Source organism: Typopeltis vanoorti, chromosome 12, assembly GCF_054136105.1.
Source record: "Typopeltis vanoorti isolate ZY-2024b chromosome 12, IOZ_Tvanoo_1.0, whole genome shotgun sequence".
Taxonomy (NCBI): domain Eukaryota; kingdom Metazoa; phylum Arthropoda; class Arachnida; order Uropygi; family Thelyphonidae; genus Typopeltis; species Typopeltis vanoorti.
Window position 1 is genome coordinate 35,584,419 of NC_143560.1, and position 19,529 is coordinate 35,603,947.

Consider the following 19,529-nt stretch of genomic DNA (forward strand, 5'->3'; position numbering starts at 1 on the left):
ACACGTTTGACGGACAAAGCACTTATAAGTTAAGATCATGTTCTCTGATCCAGTCTATAGAAGGCGGTGTCGCCTCTAGGAAGTCGCTCCTTTGACCCGTATATGCGCGAAGACTGCACTCAATGCAAATATGATGGATTGATTGGTTCGGGTGTCCACAGTCACACTCCGGTGAGGGAATTTTCCTCCACTTGTACAGAAAGCTTGCACATCTTCTATTGCGTACGAATCCTGTTCAGTGTTATCCATGTCTTTCCAATTCCACACCCGGGATACAGGGGCACGCCGGCCATATGTGCAATGTGTGCGACGCACACTGGCGCCAGGATAGTAAAGGTGCCAAAGAGGAGGAAATATTTAAAAAAAAAAACGTTTTTTTAAAGTGATTTTTTTATTGGAGGGGAGGATAGGGGCGCCAACTAAAGTTTTGCACACAGGTGCCAGACACTACTGGCGCGCCCCTGCCGGGATGTTGAGGCAGCAACTATCAAACTAAATTTTGAGTTGGGCATTAGTATTTATGCTCGACACTCGTTTCCATTAATTTTTAGTATTTTAATTAATCATTCTCAGATGTTTATCTTCACGAAGAGGGGGGGGGGCTTTCTTGATTTCAATCTGTTAAGCTATAGTTCTGATATGTCATTATGTATAGGCAATACAGTATTTCTGAGTACTTTGTCATATTCTCGTGACAGAGCATCACTTCTTAGATTTGGTGGTATTATGTTGCTTAGCATTGTAAGCCAATAAATAGGAGTTGTTTTAATGGTTCCAGATATAAGTCGCATGGTGCTGTTAAGCTGACCGTCAATTATCAATGGTAGTATAGCTCCTGTATATATTGTTTTCAGCGCTCATCGGCCTAATCCCTCAATCTCAATTTTACATCTCTTGTTACTCCTAGGTATTTTAGCTGACTGGCTACCTTGAGAACTTCGACCTTTGGAAAGACCGTTATGGGTTGTTTTGATTATTTGAGACAAATGTGGAGTATTTTAGTCCAGCGCTTCCCAAACTGTGTGCGTGGCCCCTTGGGAGCCGTTAGTTTTGTTGAGAAGTCTCAGATATAAGTTGTATTGTGCTGTTAAGCTGACCGTCAATTATAATTGACGGTCAGCTTAATTGTTTATTTATGAATAATTGTTTATATATGAATAATTATTCACTTAAAAGTGAATAATTATTCATGTTGCGGAAAAGGTAGATAATAGATAATATATTATTCATAAACTGTTATTTGTGTTTCTTTCTGGTTTATCTTTTAAAAGTACTTATATTATCACATTTTCAAAATCAGTGGCTGAAATCAACAATTTCATCATTGAATATAAAGTTGCATCATAAACGAAGAATTTAAAGAATTTTTGTAGAACGCACTTAGAACTTTTACTAGATAACTACAAGCATCACAGTTTTCCATAGTGTCAATAGTAATGGGAAACCTAGAGCATGCTGCCTTTCCACAATTAAGAAAGAAATGTAATCAAAAATTATGAAATTAGCTCAGATTGAGATTTTAATGAGATACAACTACATATCCTATTCTCTGCAGTTAAAAGAAATCGTAAGGAGAACGCTGAAGTTATCACAAAGATATTTAATATTTAATATATTTAACATTTAATTTCATTTCCATCTCCTAATGGGGTATTAGGGTTGAAGTTCCTTCAGAATTCAGAATTTTTGTAGAATACACTTAGAGCTTTCACTAGAAAGCTACAAGCATCACAGATTCCATAGTGTGGCCCATTTATTTATTTATTTATTCTATCAAAAGCAAGCAGGCCAGAAGAACATATTTAATATTCACTTAGACATTACACAGTCATCGAAGCCTTAGTCCATTCGGCCGAAGCATATTTATGCCGCAGATATTTGCATATGGAAAGTCATTAGTGTGAAACCCATAAAATTCAAATGAATAAACTACACATATGGCATCCTCGAAAACATTTAGTTGTTTAGGAATATACCCTAAGATAGCAGTTTGAGAGCCATCAACCACAAACAAAACAAGAAACCAAAAAAAGTCACATCACGAAGCTGCAGGCAAAAACTCAAAATAATTAACACAAACAGAAATCTTGAATGTTTTATTTAATGCGACGGATTTCACTCCCGTTTGTATCTTATAGCTTGATTTGATTTTTAATAATTTGTAAAATTATTAAAACTACACTTTCAACTTGTGAACTACACTTTCCAGTTGTCATGGCGGATAATCAACAGCTTATAATATAATATATATAATATAGTATAATTATATGTAATATAATATAATAATATATATGTGAAAAGTTTTTTAACTTGGGTATATACTATGTTAAAGATACCAAGCAATTTTCTAAACTCGGTTTTAATCCTTTTTCGCAAGTAAGCATACAGACAGATAAGTGAAGTTTGCGCCTGAGGTATTTTCAGGTATGAGGCAACTCGTCGTAAAGGTGAAGTATGCTCTGATCACTTTCCCTTAGTATCTCCCCTAATGATAATAATCCTCTACTGACCACATGCAATAATCCAAAACAGGAAAGAGAATTGGTATACAAATGCAGTGTTTAAAATGAGTAAATTAAAATGAATAAATAAATAAGGATGCACTAACAAAGATTATCGGAAACGAGAAGACTAGATTTCAGAAGAATAGGTAATAAAAAGAAGTATAGAAAACAACAAAAACGACTGTCTTCAGTTTACAATGTAGAGTAATAATGCTTAAGAAACTTGCAGTGTTATGTTTTGAATAGTATTCTAAAATAAATGCACATTATTGCAAAAATTGAAATGTAACATAATGTATAATATAATACGTATAATAATATATATAATATATATATAATATATGTCACTGAATAATTGTATTTCCTTACTAATTCTCATATGATTAATTTATTATCAGTATACGAAAGTTGCTGGTAATTGCAATTACATATGGAAAATAACGGGAATATAAAAGTAGGGCAAGTTTATTACATTATACATATAAAAGCAAGAGAAAATGCATCACTACCAGCCTAAGTGTAAATAAGTCAGGTAAACTGAATGAAAATGGAAAAGTTATTTGAAAAAAAAAAGTTCAGCAAAATCAGATAACATACATATAAACTATATGATCCATTTACAGTGTAATATCACTGAAAATCAGTTCGCGCGGTTAGCCTCGTGGCTATGCGCTTCGCAACCGTACTCCTGGGGGAAGGAGTGTCCTAGGTTCGATTCCCGTCAATGACGTGAGGAGCTTAAGGATCTGCCATAGCCAAGTTAGCCGGTCTTGGGAGTGAACAGCAGGGTTTTTTCCACCAGTTTATCTGGAGTTTTTCATCCCGCAAGCAGGCAAACCGGTCCAGTGAACATTATTATTATTATTATTATTTTCGGGCTACTCCAGGGAGTCCTTAGACTCATCGAGGGAGGCCCTAAACATCATGTCCACACAACTATACGACATTCTCACAGTATCTATCATACCTTGCCTTGGACTCGCTCACTGTCATAGCACCCACAACAGACTCTGGCAGCTTATTCCACTCATTTACCACTCTAAAAGTAAAGAACCCAGCTCTAACACCACTGCTAACCACACTCTTGCCCAGCTTCCATAGGTGTCCCCTAGTTCTCCCACCACCAGTCCTGATCTCAAAAATATCCTCTGAATTAATCTTATAGAATCCTTTTAGCAATTTGAATGTCTCAATCATATCTCCCCTTTTCCGCCTATCAACCAGTTTCTGCAACCCACAAATCTTCAACCTGTTCTCATATGGTTCATTCCATAGACCTGCTATCATCTTAGTCACTCGCCTCTGGATCCTCTCCACCTCCTCCCCATCGAGAAGGAACCGAGGTGACCAAATCTGGGCACAGTAGTCAAGATGAGGTCTTATCAAGGTTCGGTACAGAGGTACAATAACTTGCTTGTCTCTGCTCGTCAAGGTATTTTTCAACAACCAAGTGAGTTGATGAGCTGATTTAGCTACTTTCGCAATGTGCCCCCTAAACTTCATCTCCCTATCCACCAACACTCCCAAGTCCCTGGCCTCATCAATCTCTTGGAGTACAGTTCCACCCATGTGGTATACTGCTGCTAATCTTTTCACCCCAAAATGCATAACCTTACATTTTGTCACATTAAATTGACATCCATTCTCCTTAGCCCAGAACTCCAATCTATCTAAGTCATCCTGCAAGACTTTGACATCTTCTGCATTCACTATCGCCCTCCCCAACTTTGCATCATCAGCGAACAAATGAACTGTTCCACTTAGATCCTTCCCTATATCGTTAATGAACAGATTAAACAGCAGTGGTCCAAGAACAGAACCCTGCGGCACCCCACTAGTCACAGGCCGTCTTTTGGACTCCACTCCTGAATAAACCACTCTTTGATATCTCTCCATCAACCACCCACCTATCCATCTCACCAACCCTATATCCATTCCCATATGTTGTAGTTTACGGATTAGAATTCCATGTGGTATCCTGTCAAACGCCTTTGCCAGGTCCAGCAGTATCACTGTAAACCCATTTCCCTTATCCAGTTCAGCCGTCACCTTGTTATAAAACTTGAGCAAGTTACTCAGGCATGATCTACCCTTTACGAAGCCATGCTGTCCCCTGTACAGTATCTCATTTTCATCAATCCATTCCTGTATTTTTCTCTTGACTACTTTCTCCAAGACCTTGATAACAACTCCTGATATGCTGATTGGTCGGTAATTTGCAACCATAGTCTTGGATCCTCCTTTATGCAGTGAAACTATTTTCCCCTCTTTCCACGCCTTCGGGACTAAACCAGACCCGAGACTCAGATTAAACAACATGGTCAAGGGCACTGATAATTCCTTAGCCGCTTCACGCAAGACCCGTGCCGGTATACCATCCAATCCCACAGATGTATTCACATTAAGGTTCTGTAATAGACTATTCACTTCCACTTCATTCATCACAATTCCCGTATAAACTAATGGCTCCTTCATTTTTCAATGTCACCACCTGGATGATATACTTTTGCAAAGTGCACGCTCAGTAACTCCACTATATCGACTGGTTCAGTGACCTCCTTACCATCGTCATTCCTTAAAATCATTTTGCCATGTACAGTTTTTTTCTTGCTTGCAGCATATTGAAAGAACTGTTTGGGATTCTCTTTTGCTTGCATAGCTAGTTTCCTTTCATAATCGGCTTTTGCTGTTTTTACCACACTCGTTACCCTTCTGGCCTGCACTTTATACCGTTCGTGTGCCTGCAAGTCACCCCTTTCTTTAAATTCCCTCCACAGTTGTTTCTTTTTTTGCAGCTCAAGCTTAATGGTGTTATTCATCCATTTAACCCCTACTTGTTTTACTATTCGGACCCTAGGTATACAATCAGCCATAACCTCCTGTAAATGCTCCTTGACCACTTCCCATGCTCTATCGACGTCCAGCCCTTGCAGTTGTACATGCCATGGCACTGATCCAAGCAATCTCCTAAGCTTGTCATACTTGCCAGCACGGTAATTCCACATATACCCTGTCTTAATCAAAAATTCCACACCTTTAGCCACCTCCCAGGTCAAGACCTTATGATCACTCTCACCAATAGGTGGCAACATGGTCATATTCATTACAGTCAAATTGTGAGATGCTATTACCAGGTCAAGCACTCTCACACCCCTAGTATTTTCAATTACATGCTGTCTCAGATAGTTATCCCTTAATAATTGAATAAAATCCATTTCCTTCCTCACATGTGTCCTCTCCTCCTTCCAATCAATGTTACCATAGTTGAAATTCCCCCATAATAATTACCCTCCTTCCACTCATTTCATCAATTTGTTTATGAATACTATCTCCACCATCTATTCCATCACCTGGTCTATAGCAGCACCCAACTGTATATTTTATTCTGCCAGTCTCAATCTCACACCAAATAGCCTCAAATGAGCTCCTTTCACTATCCTGCAATACAACTTCAATTCTCCTTGGCTCCAGTTCATCAGCTATCATCAATAACACCTCCCCCCATTTTATTCTCTCTGTCCCTCCTAAACACACTATAACCTACACATTCTATCCCACTAACTATATCATCTTTCGTCAGCCATGTTTCACTAATGCCAATAACCTGTGGCCAGGAAGAGCCAATCAAGGCCAAAAATGCTTCCTTCTTGTTCCTAATACTCCTGGCATTAGTATACATGAAATGCAGTGATCCCTTTGTCCCACCCCTATCTTGATGCATTATTCTAAATGTCCCATTCCCATTTTTTGTCCTTAGTGCTGGCTCAGGTACATTATATACATTTTTACACTCAACTGTCTCACTGATGTCTGCATATCCACTCCCCTCCCTCCTTGGTAGTTCTAGTTTCCCTGGTTCTGCACATCCATTTTCACTTCATTCAGCAACACTTTTTCCAGTCTTCGCACACCAAGTCTATTCAAATGCAGGCCATCCATCTTGTATAAGTCCTTTCGCCCATCAAACTCATTCCACACGTCCACGAATTCCACACCACACCGTCTGCATAACCTGCGCATAATGTCATTTGCGATTATGGCCCTCCTTCTAAACTCCTCTCTGTCATACCGCGGCAACAGACTCACCATTCTAACTCTGTCACTCTTTTCTTTCGCTACCTTTAACAATACTTTCAAGTCCTCTCTCAACATACACGGATTACAGTCAGGAATACTGACCCAGCCATAGGTCTGATTCGTCAGCTGTTCCGGAGCCCGGATAAAATTTTGGGGGGAATGAGATGGTACCGTACCTCCCCATAAAGGGGACTCACGACCGTGTATCATCATACGATTATTATTATTACTGAAAATCAATTAGTTTCAATACTTGGTAAATAAATTTGTTGACAAAAATGATAAATTTGTTGGTAATAGGAATTTTTATCTACAATATTGGTCTTAGCATAAAGATGATAACTAAAATATTTAAATAACATAAAAAATATTTAAGATGCACATGCAAAAATCTTGTCTAATTTTAGTTCTTGGCTAATTCTCTACATATGATATGTGTATGTATACTTGTAAATTAATAGTAAACAGTTATGTAAATTGCATAAAAATGAAAAAAAAAAAAAAAAAATAGAACAATTTCGGCTTACAGTAGAGGTCAATTTTTTTTTTTTTTTGCATATTCTTAAATAGTTTAAACACTTCCGCATTGGGCACGAATGAAGTCTGCTGACTTGGAAGGTAAGATACAAATTGAAGTACAGGTAACTCTCGTATAACGCGGATGTTAGGTTCCACAAAAATACCGCGTTATATAAATCGCGTTATGCGAGACTCAAATCACATAGAAAAAGTAGGTTTAGGTTCCCATATCGTTTTTTCTTTTTTGTAAGATTATATAAACAATGACATATTCAGGTAATTCATGTAAGTTAAGAAAACATAAACTATGCAACAAATACATAGTAAAAAATTATAAAAATTATAAATTGTATGTATACTTCATAGATGTTCTTTATTTATATATGCAACAGTTCTTATTGCATACTTCGGTTGGTTTAGTTATGAATTCAAGAAGTCAGTAATAAGACCTTGCTTACCACTATGCTACAATTTTTTATTAAGTTCATAATACGGAACTAAACAAATATCCAATTGTCTCGTAAATTTTCTGGAAAGCTCCATTGAGAGATCATTATCCATAAAATAACTTTCTTGCCAAGTCTAATCTTATTGCTAATTTCTTTAAACTGAATTCTTTAACGGATTCATCACAATCATAATCTTTGGCAGAACTTTCCCTGCCATTTGGTTCGACGTCATCTATTAACTGTACCAGTTCCTCCTCGTTTAACCCCCCCCCCCTCAACCGGGCAGGACGTCTATAGACGTCCAGATAAATCTGGATACGATGAATGCTATCTGTTGAAGTTATAAGAAGTGCAATTCGGCCAGCATGTCCATTAGAAGGTGTGATAAACCCTCCCGCTGAAGAGAACAGTTAATCGGATTATCTCACGCTCATAGCTGCATCTCAGTTGTCTATAACAAGGAATGCAGTTCCTCGTTCTATGCTGGGTAACTGAATCCTAGTTATATTGGATAAACTAAAAATATAGAAATTATTTTTATTTTCTCTTTTTATTGTACAAAGCAATTTTAATGCCTGGACAAAATAAAGGTTCTTGCATAGTTTCTTCATTTAAATATCGCCTTACCTTGGAACACTAATTTAATTTTTATTTATTTTTATTTTTTTGCTAATTTTTTCTAATCGCTTACTCCACAAAACATTTTCTTTGTTCTCGAAAAAAATTAATTCACGATAATTATTTGAAATATTTGAATTATTTTTGAAAAAAAAACAGGCTGCGGAGGTTCAAGATTATGTTATATTTTTGTTCAAAATCATGTTTCGAAGAATACTTCACAGATTTCCTGAAGGACCTGCTTGAGCGACTCTGTTTTATAGAGAATAAAATGAAATTCTTTAATCATATCACTAATTTTTTTTCTTTATTTTCTTTATATTGTAATCTTCTTGGTTTTCCTGTATAATTGGTCATTACAAAATGAAATTAACGGTTATGATTTAAATTGATATGTATATATTTTCTGCTAGTTCAGATATACTAATTGTATCAGATGTTATAATGGCAAAAATAGTAAGAAAATAATCATTTACACTTTCCTTCCAAAACACAAAGAAAGGACATTGTAAATTCACCCAATGAAAAAGAAAATACTACATATTTTTCTTGTGTTATCTGAATTTTTTTTCTTGTAGTACAAAGAAGAAATCGCTGCCCATAAGATGGTAGAATAAAAGAGGGCAAAAATCTGTAGATTGATTACATTATAACTAATAGAGATATGTCAGAAAAAAATTATTTATGTAAGAGTTCTAACATCAGCAGATGTTATTACTCTTGTATAAATGTTATTACTCTTGTATAAATATTTTTTTCTTCCAGTTTAGATACATGGCATTGTTGAAGTAGCTAAACATTTGCTACTATTTACACTAAAATGAATGGACATGTTTCCCAAAGTGATTTACGTTTGTAACAGTTGTCTTGCAAACGATTTATAAAATAAATTCTCTGAAATATCTGCAGATTGAATAAGTCTATAACCCCCCCGCCCCACCAAAAAATAAGATTATGCATATGTTCCTTTTCTTTCAAAAACAATTCAAATCTTCTTTTTCAAGATAATTGAAAGAAATAATTTATAATTTTTCGATAATAAAAATGAAACTGATCATTACAAATTAAGAACTTATTTTAGCATAAATACTGTATCAGCCTGTGAAAGAAATGTCTATATTTATTTCTATGTTAGGATGTCTACTAATCAACAATTGAAAACAAAACACGACATTCTTGATCTAATTCGCACTACAGCTTGAGGCACTTTAGTGTCCCTTCTGGCTAAGTGTCCTCTCTTTTCTTTCTCAATAGCACCCAGAGTAATCTAAGCCTTTACCCTTTTCCTCCAGCTAAGAGGATTACTATCAAATATTTCTAAGACGTAGATTACTTCAGAAATAGCAACCAGCATCAGAAGTAGAAGTAAAAATATTTAGATTATTTTAAGAAAAAGAAACAAAAATCTGAAATTTCTACTGAACTTTCTTTTGTGTGGTATGCATATAAGCAGTTTTACACGTTGAAAATATAGCATAGTGTTTCTAAAATTTCAAATAATTTCAGCAGACAGTAGAACAGCTGATTTAAGATGGCAAAGAAAGATTACAGAATTAGAATCTTCACGGTACAACAATATTATTCTCTTATTTCTTTTGTCAAAATGGTAAAATGGAGTAATAGATTTTGAATACTATCTGGAAACTTTTTCAAACCTGTAGAAATTAAGAGTGGTTATGTAATTGAATTGCAGGAGAAAATAAGGAGGGGGGGGGGCGTAAGCATTAGAAATTCTTCTAAATAAGCATAAATTTTGAATCATTCTGTATATGATATCCTTCATATTATATTTTCAACATATCTACGGTGGTTACGCACTGGATATTATCGTAATGTACATCCTACAAGAAAAAAAAAAAAAAAAAAAAATATATATATATATATATATACTCTCATATAAATCCAGTATAAGTCTGCTTCCCTAAATAAACTGAATAAATGCTGTATTAAATTTGGTATGAAAATCAACAATAAAAAGACGAAATGTGAACTGCATCCTGAATGGAGAACTTACAGAAGAAGCATAATATTTCAGCTATTTAGGCACAATTTTTAGTAAAGTTGGCAAATTTAAAATTTTAAATATGGAAATAGACAACAGAATTAGCAAAGCTGGTATGGTAGGAAGGAAAAAGAACAAAGTTTCATGGAATTAGAGAAATTATTCAAAACACTAAAACTAGCTGTATACAAGACAGTGTTCGAACCAGTTTTAAAAAATTATGGATCTGAAAGCTGGTTTAGAAAGAAAAAAAAAACACTATCAAAGTCTAGAGAGCGCAGATATTAGAGAGAAAGATTAGGAGCGTGAATAGAGGGCATCAATGGCAATATCATATTAAAAACAACGATATGAGGAAAGAACTCAACATTGCTAGCATTGAACAATTTGTTAATCTCAATACATTAGGTTTTTTTTTATTTTATTTATTTATTTTTTACTGTCAGCAGCTCTTATGTCTTATCAATAATAGAAGATATCTCAAAAATGCTAATATTTTGTTGTAAATCAACTTCTTATAACACACAGAAGTATTCATTTTTACTCAGGAATTGATAAATTTTTACTACTTCTGTTTTGTCCGAAGACTACAATGAAAATGTCCATGTACCATTAAAGAAACTTTCACTTCAACAGATGCTATAATGCAGAAGCCAGAAAACAGGTGGCTTTGTTTAACACTGAATACAGTAAAAAGACATTTATGTATTGCGATGGCAAATAAGTTTGTTCAGTTTATGCGTTAGTAAAAGTTTACGCCTTTACGAAATTTATCTTCACTGCATTTACTTTTTATATCGGTATCAATGCAATATCATTTCAATTTTCTAGCGAATAACATTTTCAGCGAATTTTTTCTGCAATCAATAGTTCGCGAGATGAATTTTTCTGATTTTTCCTCGCGATGAATTGTTCGGTCACGAACATAGCCATATGTAAAAATCGGAAAAAGTAATCATTTGGGAAAATAACTCTTTTACTTAATTATTTATACACGAATATAAATATACGCAAAAGAAGAAATCCATCGGAATCAAATCGGGACTGCGCGGTGGCCACAAGCAGTGGGATACGCGCAGTCGCCATAATGTGGAGTTGCTCCATCATGCTGGAAAATGAGGCCCTACACATTCTCAATCTGGGAAACACAAATTTCTCTAGCATATTTAGGTATGCCACTCTCGTAGTCGTCTCCTCATGGAAAAAATGGCTCAACAATGCGATCATGCACGATCGCATTGTTGAGCCATTTTTTCGAACCAACTCGAAAATTCCAAAACAGAAAAATCAACTTTAAGAAACATCTCATCTCTGGAAAATGGAAGACTACAAAAAAACTTGGCGTGAATGTATAAAAAAAAGTCCTCCATCCTAAACTTATTTTCTACAAAACTGCAGAAACCGAGAAGAGAAAAATTCTACAGCCCATTTAATGAAACTGCTGAAAAGGACGTCAGCATCCTACGTTTATCAAGGATGTCAAGCGCCTTTATCAGGGCGTTTAACCTGAAGGTGAGTTAGCCTGTCTCATACGAGGATGGAAGGTTTTCCTCTCTGAAATTTTTTCTTTGTTTTTTTCTTGCCGAAAAACAAGCGAACCGAATAGGAAAAACACGCAGTGATTTAAGGCCAGTTGCTTCTTCCTTAATTCAAAACAGCTCAACCCAATTCCAATTTCCTTTAGCACTGTGTTTTCTAACTGTGATCTGCCGACCACTGGCATCCTTCAAAAGTCGAATAAGACTTCCAACCGCTGCTCATCTAAATATAACACTAGATGAGTATGCTTCTAAAAGGTTTACAGGTTTGTTTTTTAAGACTCTTTATTCATCATTCCTTATTTTATTATTTTCCTTTCCTAGAGAATATTTTAACCTTTTATTTATTTATTTTTTTAACAAACTGCACCGATCACCTCCTCAAAACCCAGAAATATACCCACACATATACTCATTAGTATTCTTAGCCTATTCCTTCCCTTATTAACTGCAATTACTTGCTTTCGAGGTTATTCGGGAGATAAGTGCATGTGGCACTCCTGTCGTTGAGGAATAACAGAAACAGGAGTAAATAAGTGAAACATGATTGAAAAATCTTCAGGAATGAATTTTTTCAAGTTTTCCAATATTTTTACTCTGAATTCCTGTATATTTTATTATTATATTGTGAAAAATATTTACATCAAAAAATCAATTTATTATTATTATTAGTAGTAGTAGTAATATTAATGATTAATACTATTTTCCCTCATCCTCCTCAATATAATGATTGTTGGTATAGCAATGCTGCTTTACTAAGGAATAATTACAGAACAATATGGATTCTTATTGTCTTTCTTGTCCGATTTGCCTATTTCCAGGAGGAAAAGCCTAGTCATCTCAGTATTAGGCCTACTAACTTACGTTCAGTAAATTTATTTATTTATTACATTTATTAATGAAAAAATTTTATTTGGATTCCGTATTTGAAACTTTTACAAAAAAATGTCGAACCATTCCAGTTTTCAGTTCAGCTATATTCGGGGCGACAAAGAAAAATGTCGAAATTATGTATTACAATAACTCGCTGACTTAGCAGAAGTTTTCAGTACAAGAAGCTGAATGCACGGTTCAGTTTTAGTTCGTAATGGATCACTTTTATCATGATATTTCCGTAAAGAAGTTCCTAAATGATATTAGCAATTTCGCTCTGGCTGGATGAAATTAATGAAATTTTTAATTTCAATCGACTAGACTTATTGTGACAAAATTTGGTAGAACGAATTTCTTAGCCTATTCCTCCCCTTATTAACTGCAATTACATGTTTTCGAGGTTATTCGGGAGATAAGTGCATGTGGTACTCCTGTCTTCCCTACAGATAAATCGCTAACTGTACAATGAAGCAGGATGTACACTTACATTAAATGCTCTAAAATGCAAGAAAATAATTATTACGTTTCAATGACCGCTTCCATATGTTGTCTGTATCATGAGTAACGTTCCGCATTGTTACTGAACATTTTCTAAACAATAGTTTGCAAGAAAAATGACTTTTCGATGAATTATGAAAGAATTCATCGAAAAATTTTCGGTGAATTGTTTTTTCGATGAATTGTCGTTCGATGAATTGTCATTCGAGGAATTGGTCATTCGATGAATTGCCTTTTCGACGAATTGCCATTCGTTAAATTGTCGTTCGGCGAATTGTTTATTCGGCGAATTGCTTTTTCGATGAATTGCTGTTCGATGAATTGCATTCGGTGAATTGTCTTTCGATTAACTGTTTTTCGATGAATTTGCCTGTAACCTAAAAAGAGTGGAAGGCAAGAGGGATAAAACCAGAGGCCATGCCTGGAAGTTATGTAAAGAGTGTAGTGAAGCCGGGGTGTGAGGATTAATTTTTTTACATGGAGAATTGTCAATGAAATGGAATGCATTACCAGAATGTGTTGTTAATGCAAGGAGTGTTAAGGATTTTAAGATTCAGTATGATAAATGTTGTTATTTAAATGAACCTTCCACAATGAGTCTGCCAACTCCATGGAGGATGCAATAATAATAACTATTATTCTGCTGCCATGACTATCCACAAGTGTCAACCTGCCATAATTATTCCTTCTCTTGTTTGCCATACAGCAGAAACTTCCCTTGAGTTAACCTTGGCCTGACCAGCCAATCTCCTCTCATACTTTTCTTTCTTTACCATGCTCGTCACCTTTCTAGCCTGCACCTTATACTCTTCATGGATCTGATCACTACCAACTGTCTTGTACATCCTGCATAACATTTTCTTGTCCGTGCAGTTAGCCTAGTGGCTATGTGCTTCACAACATATGCTTAGGGAAGGAGTGTCCTAGGTTCGATTCCCGTTGACGACATGAGGAGCTAAGGATCTTCCTCAGCCATAGCCAAGTTAGCCGGTCTTGGGGTAGACAGCAGGGTTTTTCCCACCAGTTTATCTGGGGTTTTTCATCCTGCAAAGCAGGCAAACCGGTCTTGTGAACACACATACAGATTACAGTCAGGAATACTGACTCAGCCATAGGTCTGATTCATCAGCTATGCCGGTTCCGGAGCCCGGATAAAATTTGGGGGAGGGACTTAGATGGTGCCGTTCCTCCCCGTAAAGGGGATGGGATTCACGGATGCATACCATCACACGGAAAGGAAGAAACATTTTCTTTTCCAGCACAGCTGGCTTGATTTCACTGTTCATCCATTTCACTCCTACTCTATTTAGTTGCTTAACCCTTGGTATACAGTTATGCATTGCTTGTGTCAGATAATGCCTTGTGAATTTCCATGCACTGTCAACATCTTTTCTGCTCAGCTCATCTTCCCAAAATACTGATGCTAACTGACTACAGAGCTTCCTATAATCACCAGCTTTATACTTCTACTTATATCCATTTTTGGCAGTAACCTTTTCTTGTTTCAACATTGTTTGTACATTTGTGTACAAACATAACAATCCCTGTGTCTTTGAGACCATTCTATTGGCACCGACATTCTCTATTTTAGCTACTATACTGTAACCCCGCTCTTTGGTCTGACCACTCCCATTTCCCTGATCTTGACTCTGATTTCCATTCCTACCTATCTCATCTTCACCTTTATGCATTCCATCATATTGTGCTGCTGCAACCACATCTTAAACTTCGTATCCATCTTCCTCCTGTCATACAATCTGCTTACCTGCTTCACAAGTAGACACTGAACTGATCATTTACTACATTATCTTCTTGACTTTATGTCTTCTAAATGCCACACACACACACACCAAACCCATTCAAATGAAATCCATCAACTTTAAATCATTCCAACTTTCCTTCAAATTGCGTTCATAGATTTACAAATCAAATCCCCTTTTGCTTAACACAACTCAGCAATCTTACTATTCATTCTTACTTACCATTTATCTTACTGATCTTCTCAATTTACTATTGTTAAATTTGGGTAACATGTTAACGACTTTTCAAGCAACACTATAATCCTTTACCTGCCGCAGCAACTTCCTGAAGTCTCTATTGATATTCGTTTTTTTCCCCAACTAAATCATTTGTGTCCATGACCACGACTATTTGTGCCCACTTATGAAAAGCATAGCTTGTGTTTGAAATAAGAACTTGAAACAAGGGGAATGCATAACTACATTTTTATAGTGGAATATGGCAAAGAGTTGAATAAACAGAATTTCTTCCAGTTCAAATTACATATAAAAGAAAACTTTTATCTTGTGGTTTATATTGTCCTTTCATTAGAAAATGGGTATAGCAACTGTACATATTTCTTACTTATCAGAAAAGTTCTGATTAGACTAAGTGTATTAAGTCAAAAATTACTTTGCTTTTTCTCATAAATGAATGAAGGCCAAAAAAGCTTGGTAATATGCCTAATATGAACCATTTCAAAAAAGAAAATAATAATAATTGCTCATAATAGCCAGAATAAAAAGTTATACTATAAAAGTGAGGAACGGAGATAAATGGTGCATATTAATTTATTCAATATTCAGTCACTACATAATCAAAAAGAGAATATATTCAGTAAATACTTACATTTGATCTTCAAATTTTCTTTTTCCATACGTATCAAAATTACTTGTTCCATTATAGCTTTTTTCCACAGGGCTCGTAGTGCTGCAGAAGATCGCTTTTCCCTCAGATCTGATATACTGCCATTCTTAGTTTCTTCAAAGCCTGCATCTTTAGAAGTTATAACACATACTTAATATGTGGTCTTAAATTTTCACAAACCAATAATATACAATACACCTAATAATAATTATATATTACTACTAAAATTTCTGACAAAATAATAAATAATCATTATAACATCATAAAACTTACTACAAGATTCTTATTATAATTTTAGTGATCTCTCAATATTTGGTCCTCAAATAACTGGCCTTACTTAATTTACTGTTCTTGAATGAGTTGGTATATCAATTGACTGCTGGAGTATCACTCATATACGCACGCGCACGCGCACACACACACACAGAGTATGTACGAGGGTGGTCTGAAAAGTTCTCTGCCTAACAATGAAAAAATAAATTTATAATTTCAAAATTATTTTTATTTTTTAGCATACTCTCCCTTAAGACTAATACATTTATTCCAGCAATGCTCCAGCACCATTATCCCGTCCTTGCAGTGGTTCTCAGTAAGATCTGCAAAATACCCCTTTACAGCTGCAATCACCTCTTGATTTGAAGAAAAATGCTGACCAATGAGGAAGAGTTTCAGTTTTGGGAAGAGACAGAAGTCAGAGGGAGCCAAATCTGGGGAATAGGGTGGATGTTCCAATAATTCATAGTACAGATCCTTTAATTTTCCCATTGCCAAAACACCTTTGTGGGCAGGTGCATTGTCCTGATGAAAGATGATTTTTTTCTTCTGCAAACCGGGTCTTTTCTCATGAAGTTTTTCGTCTAGTCTGGTTAAAAGATCGGAACAATATTCCCCGGTTATTGTTTTACCCTTTTCAAGATAATTAATAAACAAAATGCCTTTAATATTCCAAAACACCGATGCCATGACCTTTCCTGCAGATGGAACAGACTTTGTCTTCTTTGACGGTGAACAAAGAAGACAAAGCTTTTTGTCTTCTTTGGATTTTGGTGTGTAATGGTGAATTCAAGTCTCATCCATAGTAATAAATCGACAGACAAAATCAGTTTTATTCTTCTTAAAACGCTCCAAGCACTGTTCAGAGATTTTCATGCGAGTGCATTTTTGATCTGCTGTGAGCAAGCATGGCACCCATCTTGCACAAAGCTTTTTCATTTGCAATTCTTCATACAAAATATATCCTACACATTCTTTTGAAATGCCTATAGTCTCAGCAATTTCACACACTTTGACTTGTCGGTCATCCAATACCATATCGTGCACTTGATCAATGATTTCTGGTGTTGCAACACTTTTTGGATGTCCTTCACATGGATCATCTTCAAGGCTGGTATGCCCACATTGAAACTCAGCAGTCCATTTCATTGTCAAAAATGAAGGAGAAGAGTGCCCATAAACTTTTATTAACTTCGAATGCATTTGTTACAAAAAATTTTATTTTATAACCAATACTCAATTTTATCCATTTCAAGGGATACAGACAACACTTTTGTTTCAGACAGCTGTATAAAGCAAACTACTTGATAGAATGACTTCAATCTCACATGGATGCTTATGACAGATGTATCAATTTAGAAAAAATCTTGCCAATAGTGTTGCCATCTATGGTTGAGGCCGAGAACTTTTCAGACCACCCTCACATGTATGTGTTTGTGTGTGGTAAATCAGTGCTATATACACGAGACTGCTGAACCCCATAGCACAATAGTGCCATGAATATGCAAACTGTTAAGAAAGAAGTTACTTGTTGATATAAATTATAGTTGCCAAGAAACTGCATTCTTGTTTAATCCTTTACCTAGTGCAAGCAAACAGAGTTTGTGCATGAAGTATCTTCATGACTTCACTACTACTACTACAGGTAATTGACTTCACATTGATTGCCTTAGGATCCCATAATTCAAAGCTCAGTTCTTTTTGGATGTGTATATTGCTATGCATTATGGGGAGGGTGATTACCCAGGCTGGTTTCTACCTTTATTGAGGATTTCATTGGTTCAAGATTCCAAAAATCCACAAGTACCCTAAAACGGTCACATTCACACATAGCCAAACAACAACAACAACAAAAATTCTAAAATAAAGAGCCAAAAGGCTTCATTTTAGTGATGCAAAATTGCATAAGCAAAGTGGATATTAGATCCAGAATTATTTCAAAGTCAAATATAGAAACTATGAAATTTCGCAAGGTAAGTTGACCAGAAAGCTTACAGGAATACACTCCCTGGCATTCACGAGTTGCCTTAGTGTAGACTACTTAGAAGACATAGGATCAGCTCTACACAGCAGGCAAAAACTCATTATGCACAAAGCCTCAAAGTACACAAACATGTAAAGGCCTACCATCCCCAGAGATCAGAGGGACCCTCCATAGTGACTTTCAGGCAACCATCATAAAATATCATTAGTGAGAGCCAGATACAGAACGATACCATGGTTACTGGCACAACAGATGACTGGACCGGACCTAGTCCTTTATCCCTTTAGTGGATGTGCAAGGAAATTTTTGGATTAAGGATGATTATTGAACACCTGGCTTGCCCATAATGGCAGCATTTTTTTAAATGATCTGTTCAATGCAGTTTTTTGATGTTTGTCATGACATATTTGTTTGTTGTGTTCTACTGGCTGTAGATGACAAAGGACTTGAAATATTGAGCCTTTAGCTTGCCCATGTTAGGCATGTTGGTCTTCCAGTAAGTTAAGAAAAAAAACTTATCTGTTCAGTATGGTTTTGGGATGTTGGTATTTTAATGAGTTAGGGCAGATGGCATCATTTGCAAAGAATTTTGCAGTCGTTTTGAATTGCATAGGAAAATTTTGATTGCAATGATACTGGCTTCTCCGTGAAGCTGTTTTCATTTCTTACAAACCATGATGCAATGAATGCTAGTTGTAAACATTTGCTTTGGATTATCTGTAGTCTGTTAACATTTGAATCCATCACATGACTACAGTAGAGGCAGGTGAGCCATATGTCAAAACTAGTCTGATCAGTATCTTGTATAGGAGTAGTTTTAAGCTCCATGCTTAGCTGGCTATGCTGGTTGAGTAACAGATGTAGCTGTCCTATTATCCTATTTGCCTCTGAGCAGACATGATTGATGTAAGTCATGTAGCAAAGCCCTTTATCTAGTTGTCCTTGAGTATTTGGTTCTGATTACCATGGAATGGGGATGCCAAGCATTACCACCTTGCCTTCCAGTGATACTCATCTTGGGAATGGCACTGTGGTGCTTTGTCTACATTGACATCAATTCACCATTTCTTGAATGGTGAATTGATCACTGTTCTGGTTCCAAGATTATAATAAATTTAGTTTAATCCTTTATCCAAGTGTGAGCAAACAAAGTTTGCACCTGAAAGTATCTTCAGGACTGGGGTAAGGTGGTACAACACCAGGGCACTCCTTGCAAAAGGTGGAGCAAGCTACCAACACTCCTATCTCAGTATCTCCCATAATGCAAAACACATCTCCTTGCGGATATGTCTAATGTTATGCATTAAGGGAAGGGCCACAACCCAGACTAGTTTCGACCTTTATTGAGGTCTCTTCAGTGGGAGCCAGGCCCAAGTGGAGATACCAGGCAGAAGCATTAGCAGGTCATCCCTGACCAAGTGAAAAATAAACTTTCAACATCTTTCTCTAAATCCAGAGTAATTTATTAAAAAAGGGTGGCACACCATTTGCCAACTCCTATAGGTAGAGATGACCTGCTAATGCTTCTGCCTGGTATCTCCACTTGGG

At 36.0% G+C, this 19,529-nt stretch overlaps 1 protein-coding gene across 1 annotated transcript in view; it reads right to left on the minus strand.

The window, feature by feature from the left end:
• Positions 1 to 19,529, minus strand: part of LOC150100690 (TBC1 domain family member 1-like) — a 342,041-nt gene that overhangs the window by 154,015 nt on the left and 168,497 nt on the right. The window contains exon 12 of the mRNA XM_090401806.1: positions 15,707 to 15,853. Within this exon, the coding sequence (XP_090257932.1) occupies positions 15,707 to 15,853 (147 nt within the window). The remainder of the gene's footprint in view (positions 1 to 15,706; positions 15,854 to 19,529) is intronic.